The sequence below is a fragment of the Vidua macroura genome, chromosome 20, assembly GCF_024509145.1.
Source record: "Vidua macroura isolate BioBank_ID:100142 chromosome 20, ASM2450914v1, whole genome shotgun sequence".
In the NCBI taxonomy this organism is placed as follows: Eukaryota; Metazoa; Chordata; class Aves; order Passeriformes; family Viduidae; genus Vidua; species Vidua macroura.
In genome coordinates this window covers 4,476,116-4,487,748 of record NC_071590.1, presented here as the reverse complement: position 1 = coordinate 4,487,748, position 11,633 = coordinate 4,476,116, and the positions used below count along the sequence as shown (strand labels likewise).

Genomic DNA, 11,633 nt, shown 5'->3' with positions numbered 1-11,633 from the left:
GTTTCATAGGATTTTTGAGGGATTTTATGTTGTTGTTTTGAGGAGTGAAGGGCTTCAGGGAATAAATGCTCCTCAAGAGAATGGAAAATGAATTCATTTTGTTGTGACAACACAGGTGAAAAAGCTGCAGGTGATGCTGAGGCAAGCTAATGACCAGCTGGAAAAGACAATGAAAGATAAACAGGAATTGGAGGATTACATGAAACAAAGTGCTGAAGACTCCTCTAATCAGGTACAAGGATTTGGTAATTGAGATCCAGGAACGATGAAATGTTCAAAAGTATGTAACAAGAACTTGTGTTTTTTTAGATATGGATGGGCTACTGGCTGTAGAGGCAACACAAATGAGAATTTCTAGGGTTAGTTATCCTCCACCTGAGGCTGTCACAGTTTCTAGATAAATCTATTGTGTCTCTAATATTGTGTTACCCAAATTTGGCCTTAAAATATCATCTCTAATCATGAAATCTATTACAGGGTGGCAGTAGGAGTTTGAGTTTTGGAATGACCTGTGTCTGAAATCACCCAAACATGCAAGCAGAGCCCTGTGCTCTGGGCACAGCTTCGTTGCTAGAAGAGTGGTTCTGTTCCACCACCTGCTCTTATCAGCATTTGACACCCAGTTAATGGACTTGTGGTGAAGAATGCAGTAATGAGGAACTGAGCAGGCATTAGCAGGGCCAAAATAGGCACTGAACTCCTTTAAAATAATAGCCCATTGGAAAGATTTTTCAGTCTGAGATATGTACCTAATTCTTCTGGAACAATGAAGCCAAATATAAGAGGTGGTAGACATAGTTAAAAATAAAAAGAAGGAAAAAAGTCATCATCTTTGGCCTATTAAAGCTTGCAATAGTAGGTAGATGCTGTGTACCAGATACTGAATTTACTTCACTTGGGCTGGAACTTTATCTCCACCCAGTATTTTTTCTTACTAAAGAAAGTCATTAGACAAAGTCCAGCTTAGACAACAGAAACATGTTTATATGTTCTTCTGGCTGTACCAGGGTGCTGTTAATTAAATAATGATTAATCTTACATGTGTTGTTGTGGAATGACTTGTAAAGTTTTTGAAAGTACTTTCATAGAAAGGTACAAAAATTCAAAAAATGCTGAAAACTTAGAAAAAAGGTCTTCAGTTTCCCTGCAGTGTTTCCAAAGTAGCTTACATGTAAATTTTATTAGAATTAGCTGTTGATTCAGAGTTTGGTAAATAGAATATAAAAATATTGTTGGTGCAGAAACACAACAGCCGTCCTTACTGCCTGGAGCTGCTTTCCTGATTGATTGAGTGAAGAATTACCATAAACTTCAGTGGCTTAGTTTGAAAGTTCAAAGTACCTATTAGTAGTAATAACAGGCAAGAGAACTTACTTCTTTTTCAGAATCTGTTCCATGCTTTATATCTTACGTATCTGTCTGTTTTCTTTCTTTAAGATCTCCTTGCTCATGGCCAAATGTCAGAAGTCAGAGAATTTCCTCAGTGAGCTGCAGCAGGCATTTCTGCAAGCCAAGAGAAGTGTCCAGGAGCAAATGGTAAGACAGGTTAATTCCAGAGATCCATGGCCAGCCCTGTTTCTCTGAGCCTGGGAGCTCAGTGTGTCTGTAAAAGGCTTTGTCTGCCAGGGTTGGCTGGAGAGGGCTGAGCATCTTCTCTTGCAAAGGGAAGTGAGCTCTGGTGGCAGGTGCTGGGGCTGGAACAGTTTGTGTCATTCTGTGCTGCTGTTTGTGTTCCTGCACATTCAGGAGCAGGGAGATCACTGGCCAGCTTCTTTTCCCCTTGTTCATTGTCTAATTCCATGTCCCTTTGCTATCTCAACTTCACCTCAAATCTGAAGACAGTAGATTTTCTCAAGACTCTTTTTTTAGGATTCATCACAAGAACCATCATTAGTGAATATTTTCTCAGGTTTTAGAGATGAATGATCAGTGTTGTTGCAAGTCAGACTTAAAATAGCAGCCCTAACACCCAGGGAGAGGTATGTATGGAAGCCTAATTTTTTAAAACTATTTTTGAGCATCTTGTTGGAATTAAGCCAGAGAATAGGAAGAGGTCCTCATGTTCAAGAACTAACTTTGACTTCCTTAGAGCAATTCAGTCCTTTCTATATCAGAATCAAGTTTCTTCTTTTTTCCTCCCTGGCACAGCATTTGTGGGGGACCAAGAGAATTCATCCTCATGAACCCCAGCATTGCATTTTTGGGGTCAGGGATTATGTGCAGCACATCAGGACATTGCTGGCAGAGATGCTCTGCATAAGAACACATCTGTTGGATGTGCAGGAGATTCAGAAAATGTGTTGATCTGAGTCAGCTTCTCCTTCTGCCCCCTGTAACACAGCTCCTGCCATTGCTCAAGTTCCCCATTTCCATTCCTCTTGGAAAACTCTCCTGGAATTTGTTTCTTTTGTAATGCAAGCAAAGCCGTGTTCTCTTCATCCTTTTCCTTTCCGTGGGATCAGCTGTTCTGGTGCTCTCTTGGGAGGACAGTGGGAGGCAGACACCCACCATGGAAACTCTCAGGGTGAATATTTCAGGTTTTTGGATAACCTGCTCTTACAGCTGAGTGCTGAGGTGGTGTTAATAAACATCCCTGCCATCTCCTGAAAGCACCTGTGATTCCCCACCCTCCTTCCCCTCCATGAGCACAGCCAGCTAATGGATAAACACAAGAGGAAAGTGGGACACTGAACAAAGCTGTATTTTGTTTATCAGTTGCTTCCTCTTCTCTGCCTGGACCCTTAAAGTTGGCCTTGTCTTTATTTTTGGTGCATAGGCCAGGCAAGAGGGAACTGCTGGTGGTGATCCACAGCATCATTTTGTTTCTCTTCTTTACAAAGAATATCAATTCACCAGACTTCTGAAAGTAGTGGTAGTAAATGGGCAGAAGACATCTGAGTATGACCCTAAGTGTGAATTTATGCTTTTCTTTGCATTGTAGGCTGTCCTGACACAGTCAAGGGAGCAGGTTTCAGAAGAGTTGGTGAGACTGCAAAAAGATAATGAAAGTCTTCAAGGAAAACACAGCTTGCATGTGTCCTTACAGCAGGCAGAAGATTTCATTCTACCAGAAGCAGCAGAGGTAAAACATTTTTAAATCATTAACACCAACAGTGCTTGTGACTTGATCTCAATGGAGTATTATTCTTTATCAAAAAGCTGTCTCAAATAGCACAAACAGTAATTGGAATTTTAACCCTGGAAGTCTGTGATGGACAAAGCCAGCCAGTGGTCCCCCTGTGCCATGGCTGCTTCAGGGTGTTGGATGGATTGTAAAACCAGCTAACTGTGGCCTGACAGCTGCTCTGTGGTCACTGGAGTGTGGGTTTGGCCCAGTTCAAGCTGCATTTTCCAACTGGGCACACAAGTGTTCAGTCAGCAGAGCCCCACTCTATTGATTCAGTAATTCAAGCGAAGTCAGTCACTTCTGTCCACTTAAGACCAGTGATAATCCAAAGCCTTGAATAATAATAAGCCTTATCATCCCTTTCATGGCCACTCCTTTCCTTTCAGCCTAAAAGATTTGGTGGGGCTGAAAGGCAGGGGGAGCATCATAAACCCATGGGGACGTTTGCCACGTTTTAATTTCCCGTGGCCAAGCAGACTGTGGCTGTAATCCCTTGCTGGGAGCATGAATTAAATCCTGGGATGTCAGGGGCAGCCAGCTTTGTCCTTGTGCAGATACCCCAGTGCTGGGTGTGGCACAAATGCACATCTCTGCTAATCCTTGATCCAGGAGCTGCGGGAGCTGATCCTCAAGTACCGGGAGGACATCATCAGTGTGAGGACAGCAGCAGATCACCTCGAGGAGAAGCTGAAGGCAGAGATCCTGTTCTTGAAAGAACAGATCCAAGCTGAACAATATTTGAAAGAAAACATAGAAGAAACTCTACAGCTGGAAATAGAGAATTGCAAAGAGGAAATAGGTGAGCAGAGATTAAATGGTCTCAGAACAGGAATATAAGAAATTATTAAGATGCACAAAGACTTGATTTTACAGTAGGCTTACCTGAATTCTAAATACTGTGCACTTTTGAAAGCAGAGACACCAAATCTTTGCAGCTGAAAACAAAAGTGCAATTATTTGTTTGCTTTTGAGGTACCTTTGATGTTACACGAGCTTAATTCTCCTTTAAATATTAACAGAAGTAAACAGGGTATGAACAATTTCGTGTGTTTCTTGCATTTAAGTTTTAATATTCTTGTTTTTCAGCTTCCATTTCCAGTTTAAAAGCTGAACTGGAAAGAATAAAAGCAGAAAAGGAGCAGGTAAGAAGCTCCTTCACTGTGGAATTTTTGGGTTTGGTGGTGTGGGGTTTTTTAATAAAGGGTTTTTTTCTTTTTTCTGTTTTGATGCCAGTGTAGGAGTAGGACACATTCATAGTTCTGTTCCTTAAAAGGTGTTTGATCTGTTTTATTAATCTGTGACCTAAATATTGGATTAACTAACTGCTAACTAATACTAGACTACCTTACACTGGCCTAAATGTCAGGTTTGGACATTTCTCTCCAGCTCCAAAAGTAAATAAATGGTGAGAAAGTGATGTTATTCAGGTGTTTTCTCTGCCCCTAGAAGAGATGATTCAGGTGTGTTTCTGAGTCCCTGAGTCCCCTAAGTATCTGAAAGATACTTAGACTTCCTTATGGAGGGATTGTGGGAGATGGAAATGTTATGAAGTTTAGTTAATTTTTTTTAATATTATTATTATACAGTTGGAAAGTTCTTCACAGGAAAACCTGCAGCAGCTGGAGAGTCTGCAGGAGGCAAAGAGTGCTCTAGAAGAACAGCTGAAGAAGGAGACTGCAGCAAAGGTAGCTATGATGTCTGGATGTGAAGTGTATCTGCATCTTTTGTGATGAGCAGCTGTGTCAGAGAATGTGGCACAACCTAAGAAAGAAAAAAAGAAGCTTTTGAATGTTGGTAAGAAACTGGCAGGGCAATAATGTCCTCTGGATGTGGTTTAAATCCTCACCCCTGTTTTCACTGGGATTTCACTGGTGGTTCTGAATTGCTGCTGACCTGAGCATCCCTTGGGTTGCCCTCCCAAGTGAAGGCTCAGGAACATTCCTGAGGAGTGTCCTGATAACCAAGCCTTGGCTTGGATGCTTTGATGCTTTTGAAGAAATGGTTTTTGTAGTTGCTGTCGGAAGGGGCTCTACTTCAGCACTCAGGTGAATTAATTGTGATCTGAGCACTCACTCTCTGCCCTCTCTTGTTGTGGTTTTGGTTTTTTATGCCCTTTTCCCCAACACTTCTCTGACTAAAGCTCAGACAGCAAGACAGTTCCATTGCCAGCAGCAAATTACTGCCCTAACCATGAACTTAATGCACCAAAACCCAGAACTCTGCCTTTGTATTTTGAAATCCCTGCTCATGGTGCTGTTAAAGGACTCTGGGCTTTTCCATGCTTTAACCAGTCTCTTGGCACCTGTTAATGGGTATTAGCTCCTGATTTTGCACTTTGGAAAACTGAGGTGTGGAAAGACTGGTTTAGTTTGTTGCCAGGGCCCTGTGAATGCTGTGCTGCTTTCCTCTGGTATCACACTTTAATCAGTATATACAAGCTGCTGATTTTTATTCAGTTCAAGCAAAAGAACCTTTTCCTCCTCAGGCCAACCTTGAGCAGCTGGTGTTTGAAGAGAAGAACAAAGCCCAGCGGTTGCAGACTGAATTAGATGTCAGTGAGCAAGTGCAGAGAGACTTTGTAAAGCTTTCTCAGACACTTCAGGTAAGAGTCCAATCAATGTGTAAGGGCTACTTTAGTTTCATTATTTCTCCAGAGCTGAGTAAAATAGGAAATAGCAGTTGTAAATTTTCTTATGTTGGCATTTATGATCTATTTTAAAATTTGTTAGCATAATAAACTGATCAGGTATTCCTACTGTGATATTATTATTAAAGCTGTTGGGATTTCTGATTTTCAGCCAGCTTTCAGTTATTGTACTAAAAGAAACTCTGCAGGGCCAAAGATGATGACTCTTCCAGACCTGTGTTTTCCCTTGTCCATCTCCTGATGCTTCCAATGTGATATTTTTGTAGCAAATCATTCAGATGCAAATATTTGAGGACTAAGTAAGGAACTGCTACTGCTTGATCTGAAGATAAGAAATGGTGCTTAGTGTTACAGTTACTGCTTTCTGTTTATACATTCTAAAAGTCTTGTCCTTGCTATTGTCTCTGTTGTTACCCTTGTATTTCCTCCACCACATGGAACCTGTGGTTGATGTGAGATGCCAAGAGGTGGCTGAGGGGAGGAGTTTTGTCAGGGGTGTCCCTGAGGCTGATCCTGGTTTGTCAGGCTGTTCTCTGCTGCAGTTTGTGTGCAGAGGGACTGTCAGTGTCGTGGGGAAGCCAGGCTGGACTGGGCTCACCTTCAGGGTCTGTTTCCAGAGTTTGCACCCCCTGTATGTTCCAGCTTTGCTCACAGAGATGGTGATGAATTTCAGCCCCATCTCTTTGAAGTCCTTGGCCAGGCTCTCAGTGACATCCAGTAGAATTCAAACTACACATTTTCTGAGTCAAGCATTCAGGTTTACTTGGAAAATTAACACCAGAATGTGGGAGATTTGTTTACTAGACACAGTTTAGCTGCATGGACAATAGAGATCTGTCCTCTCTGGCTCTGTGTCTGGAGGAGTTGGTAGGACAAAGGAGACTATTGAATTGTCCTGCCTAGGGAAGTTGCTTCTTGTTTGTCCTCATCCTCACTTTTTGGGTTTTAAAGTCCTGCAGGCACTGTTTTATGCAGTTCTTAGAGCAAACAGCCGTCACTTTGAAGATGTGTGGTGGACTCTTCCACAACTTGCAGGTAGTTTAGTAAACCTTGAGCTCAGTAAGAACTGTAGCTCTGTGTTTTCTTTCTGCCCTAAGCAGTTACTGCACATCAGTTTGTGCTCCAGTTTAAGCAGTGGTTTGTGCCATGTGCAGTGTACACAGTGTGAGATGGCCATCAGAGGAGGAGGAGGTTTCTTAGCAGGGTTATTCCCTTCTCTGGCTTGGTCAGTGAGAACCTGGGCAGGTACCCCTTGTGTGAGGGGTCCACTGGCCAAATTAGTTATCAGCAATTCAGAGGAAGGGTTAAAAAGCAATTAAATGCTAGTTGGGGATTTATCACTGAAAGCCCAGATCCTATTGCAAAGATGGTGAAGGTTTGAGCGTGAGAAAGAAATCAGTTGTGCTCTCTTTGCATTGATTTCACCACAGTTCTGCTGGGCCCTTTTTCAGCAGATAAGAAATAGCTTCAACTGGATTATCAGCAAAGCAAGGAGTGAGCCTGGAAGTGGGATGTTTGCTCCAAGAGCATTTTGGCTGTGATCTTGAGAGGTTCCAAGTCACATGTTGGGCTGCTTCTGGGAAGATTTACTTTGCACATCTCCAGTTTTCCAGTACAGTGTCAGTGACAGGACATGAGACAAAACACGGAGTGCTGGTCACGCCTGGAACCCCCCAGAAAGTGGGGAATTACTGTAAAATCACAACTGCCTCATGTCTTCCTTCCTCCCATTCTTGGGCCCAAATCAAGCTTGTGCTCTTTCACACCTTGCATTTCTTCAGCCCCTGGTGACGTTGGATCCTTTGAGGGCTCCTTTTGGGCCTGGCTGGGGGCTCTTGCCCCTTTGGGCCTGGCTCTGGGCTCTTGCCCCTTGCTGACTGCAGTGCCTGTGTTGGTTCCCTGCAGGTGCAGCTGGAGAGGATCCGGCAGGCAGATTCCCTGGAGAGGATCCGTGCAATCCTGAACGACACAAAACTGACGGACATTAATCAGCTCCCTGAAACATGACACCCTCATGGGCTCCGAGGCTGCGGCTGGGGTTTTTAACTCATCTTTATAGCAACATTAATTATTATTTAACTCTAACCGAGAGAGCAGAAGACAACAGAGGGGAGCGATGACTTAAGTTTTGTTTCTAGAGGGGAAAAAGGTTTCGTACTGGGCAGGAAGAGAGCACAAGGGTGACTTGTAGTGTAGGAAGGAGAACTTTCTAATGGAAACACTAATGAGTGCAGTGTTTCGTGTTCCACTGAGTGGGATCAGTCCTTACATTCTGAAAAACTTCCCTCTTTCAGCCGACTTCGTAACCTAATATAGAGTTTTGGAACATATACCCCTGTCTTTCCCTCTGTTCTTTCCCCCACTACTGTGATCAAAGTAGCTGCTGGAAACTATTGTCCCTCCAAAACGTTGAAGAGCAAAGTGGTTGAAGTTTTTCTGTTTGAATAGTCAGTAACAGTATTCAGCTAGCAGAGAGAATGAGGTGTAGAGTATGCTGTATGAATATTTTATATTAAAATATGACTTTATTAGCAGGACACTGGATATTGATCTTATTTCATAACTCAGTACTTTTTTTTTAAAAAACCATTGGCTCTGTGAAGAATCTGAATGCTGCTGAAATGTGGATATGAGTGGGCTGTGTATCTCCTGAACAGATAAATGCTAATCCAAAAGAAAAAGAACATTGTACTGAGAATTTAACTCCTTGCCATTTTTCTGTTGAATTCAGATACAGAAAGAAAAGCACAAGAAATGCACTGTTTTGTAATCTCTTTTCACAAATGTAATTTAGAATATGGAGCTACAACCGGTTGTTTCTCATCTCCTAAAGCGGAGCAGTGCCTGGAATCCCTTCTCTGTGGAAAACAAAAACCAAAAAAACAAGCAAAAAACAAAAAGCCCAAACAGCAGAAAGCTGGTAAAAGTCTTGTGCATGTCTGAGCATTGGCCAGAGGTGGTGCAGGTGTGCTCTGCCCTGGGGGTGGCACGAGGAGTGAAGGCAGGAGCTCTCTGGGGAAGGTGTTGGAGGGCAGGTGCTGGGTGGAGCTGTTCCTGACCCCTCTGCCAGGTCAGCCTCGTGTCAGCACACAGGGAACCACTGCCAGACACTCCTGGTCAGGGCACAGATGTGCAGGAGCTGCAGAATTGTGCTGCTGCAGCTTGGAGGGGGCAGTGCAGCTCTTTGGTGTCCTGCACTGCTCAGAGGTGGCTCCTGTGCTGTCCCCTGGTTCTGCCCCAGACAGTTAATTTGCACTGAGTAATGTGGCAGCAGAGGCAGGAAATTCTTGTGATCACTCAGTTGGCCAGGTTTGGGTTTCTTGTTCTATAAATGTCCAGAGGTAACATGAGCATTCCTCCTCCTCCTCCTGCACTGCTGGAGTTCCATGCACGCAGCTGGATGGATTCCTGAGCTGTTGCAGGTGTTGATGATCCTGGTGGTACAAACCCAATTCTTGAACTTCACAACTCAGTTAAAAGGAGGCTGAAGGAGCAGATCCAGCTGTCCAAAACTTCTTCGTTTTTCCTCCATTTCTTGATGTTTTTTTCTTCATATACTTGGCCAGAGATCTGCTTTTCTTCATCACCTTCAAAAGTGACAGAAAATGCTCCAAACTGCAATGCACATGATTCTATATTTTAAGTGCTTAGATCCTATTTTTAGCAGTGTATATCCTGCTACTGACATAAAGTCAGAACCAGTGGTTTTGAAGAGGAATGCCTTAAAAACAGCCAAAAAAGCATCATACAAGCTCAATTCCTTGCCACTCATTACAAGAATTAAAGCATTTTATTCACCCTAGCAATTAATTCCCTTCATAATCCTGACACCCAAAAGTGATTTTCCCACCTTAGTAATGACTAACAGATGGCAGAGCTCTCATGTCTAGGGATGACACTTACTGTCACATAAAGGGGACGTTGAAGTGTGGCTGGAGTCTTATTTGGCTATTACCAGATTAGGGATTTTTTACTCTTCCTCACTATTTGCTGAACTGTGGGTGACAGCAGCCAGGTCCTGATGCATTAATCCAGGACCAGATATTTTCATTCAGTTTTCCAATGGCTGGGTAGACTTTGGAGACAAAACTACAGGCCTTTAGTAGGAGCTGCAGAACAGAAAGGAAAGCTTTTTTCTCTGTTCCCACCCTCCCTTTCCAAAAATTAACGTGTAACAGCTTACAGGGTTAGTTACTGTAACTGGGGGCTACTTCACCTGTGCAGGAGGTGTAAGGAAGCCACCTGTATGGCAAAATGACACCACATTCTGTACCCTCTTCAGCAAGCTGAGTGCTTTAGGAACTGCACCTTGAAGTCTTTCACAGTAAAATATTTTTTAGTTGTGTTTCTGGATGGTCCCAGTGCGAGAGAGCAGGGAAGGGGCTGTTCCTGGCCTTCCAGCATCCCTTACTGGTCTGGCCTGTTCTCAGCAGCCCTGTCTGCTCTGAACAGCCCTGGCTGTGCTGGCTCAGAGCCTTTCAGGTGGTCCAGGGCTGGGGGGCTTTTCCTTGGTGTGTTTTTATGGCTCATGGGCACAGCTTTCCCCAGGTGTGGTGGTGTCAGGGTGAGGTCATGGCTGCAGCCTGGCAGGAAGGAGGTGAGTGGGGCAATTGGTTTGGGCTCCTTGGTAGCCCCGGGGCCTGTGGAGCTGTTCCCAAAGGCAGATCTGCAGGCCTGGAGGGTGTGCACTGTGTGCTTTTCCTTGTTTGTGAACCAGGCACTGCACAAGTCCCTGAAGGAACTTCTTCTGGTGTGGAGAGGAGGGCAGGCAGTTCTTGCATGGTTTTTCCTTTTCACCTCCCTGTTCCATCACGCACCCCAACACCTGTGCTCCTGTCTCAGTACCAGCTGTGACCATTTTAGTGTTGGAACACAAGTCACCCTTTTTCACCAACTGCTGTCATGTCAGACTTTTAAACAATTCAGTTTGAAATTGGAACCCTGGCTGTTCACAGAAGTGGTGGGAGATGTGCTCCCTGCAAACTGCTGTCCCTCCTGGGGGAAGGACAGCAAAGCTTCAGCAGCAGCAACTGAGCTTCTGCTGAACTCAAAGGGGCCTTTAAAAGCAAAACAAGACAGTGCCAAATTTGCAGAGCAAATTTAAAAGACTGTAAATGTAGGAAAAGCTCTTGGTGTAGATACTCACTGGATGATGGATTCTGGTGTTGCTGCTCATGAACATGAGAAAACAGATGCTCTTCCTTCCAGTTCTGGGTGTTGTGGAGCGCGGCTGGGGCCGGGGTGGGTTCTCCTGTCTCAGGCAGTGTCACTGCTCAGCTGTGACAGGGGCTGAGCTGTTGGTGGAGGCTGTACCAGGGCCCAGTTCTGTCTGCATTCCTGTACCCGTATAGTCTTAACCTGTACAAAGTGTTCTTGCAGCATGTCTGGTACCCGGTCCCTCCCCAGCAGTGCCGCCCCTGTTTCAGCAGTGCAGTAACTCCTGTCCCCCCCTGAGCTTCACCATGGCACCTTTCCCAAGGGCAGGGACAACAATTACTTACTGTCCACTAGAGTCTGTCTACAGCAGAGACTGAATTGGCCTTGTAATGGCAAGAAGGACTCCAGAGCCATCTTTTGCAAAAGGCAAACAGTGTTTGGAAGTCAATACTGCATTCCAGTGAGCCAAGCCATTGGTGTCCTGTGCAATCGTGGGTGTAGAATTCTGCTGTCTCCAGGATTCCAGTGTAACCATTTGTTAACTGTACTGAAGGTGTGTCCTTTATGGAGAAAGTGTTCCAAATTAAAAAAAGCTGCTGAAGTGTGTGTGTGCACGGCTCTGGTCTTTCTCTGCCTCCTGCCACAGCCTCCCCCCAGGGAACCCCTGTGGGAGCAAGGGTGGGAGATGATCCCAGGATAACC

At 44.3% G+C, this 11,633-nt stretch overlaps 1 protein-coding gene across 1 annotated transcript in view; it reads left to right on the top strand.

The window, feature by feature from the left end:
- The window catches only part of RABEP1 (rabaptin, RAB GTPase binding effector protein 1), a 47,586-nt gene extending 36,054 nt beyond the window's left edge, over positions 1–11,532 (top strand). The window contains exons 11-18 of the mRNA XM_053995528.1: positions 116–232; positions 1,438–1,536; positions 2,942–3,082; positions 3,737–3,926; positions 4,214–4,269; positions 4,714–4,812; positions 5,613–5,729; positions 7,680–11,532. Coding sequence (XP_053851503.1) covers positions 116–232; positions 1,438–1,536; positions 2,942–3,082; positions 3,737–3,926; positions 4,214–4,269; positions 4,714–4,812; positions 5,613–5,729; positions 7,680–7,781 — 921 coding nt within the window. The 3' untranslated portion in view covers positions 7,782–11,532. The remainder of the gene's footprint in view (positions 1–115; positions 233–1,437; positions 1,537–2,941; positions 3,083–3,736; positions 3,927–4,213; positions 4,270–4,713; positions 4,813–5,612; positions 5,730–7,679) is intronic.
- The last annotated feature ends 101 nt before the right edge of the window (positions 11,533–11,633 follow it).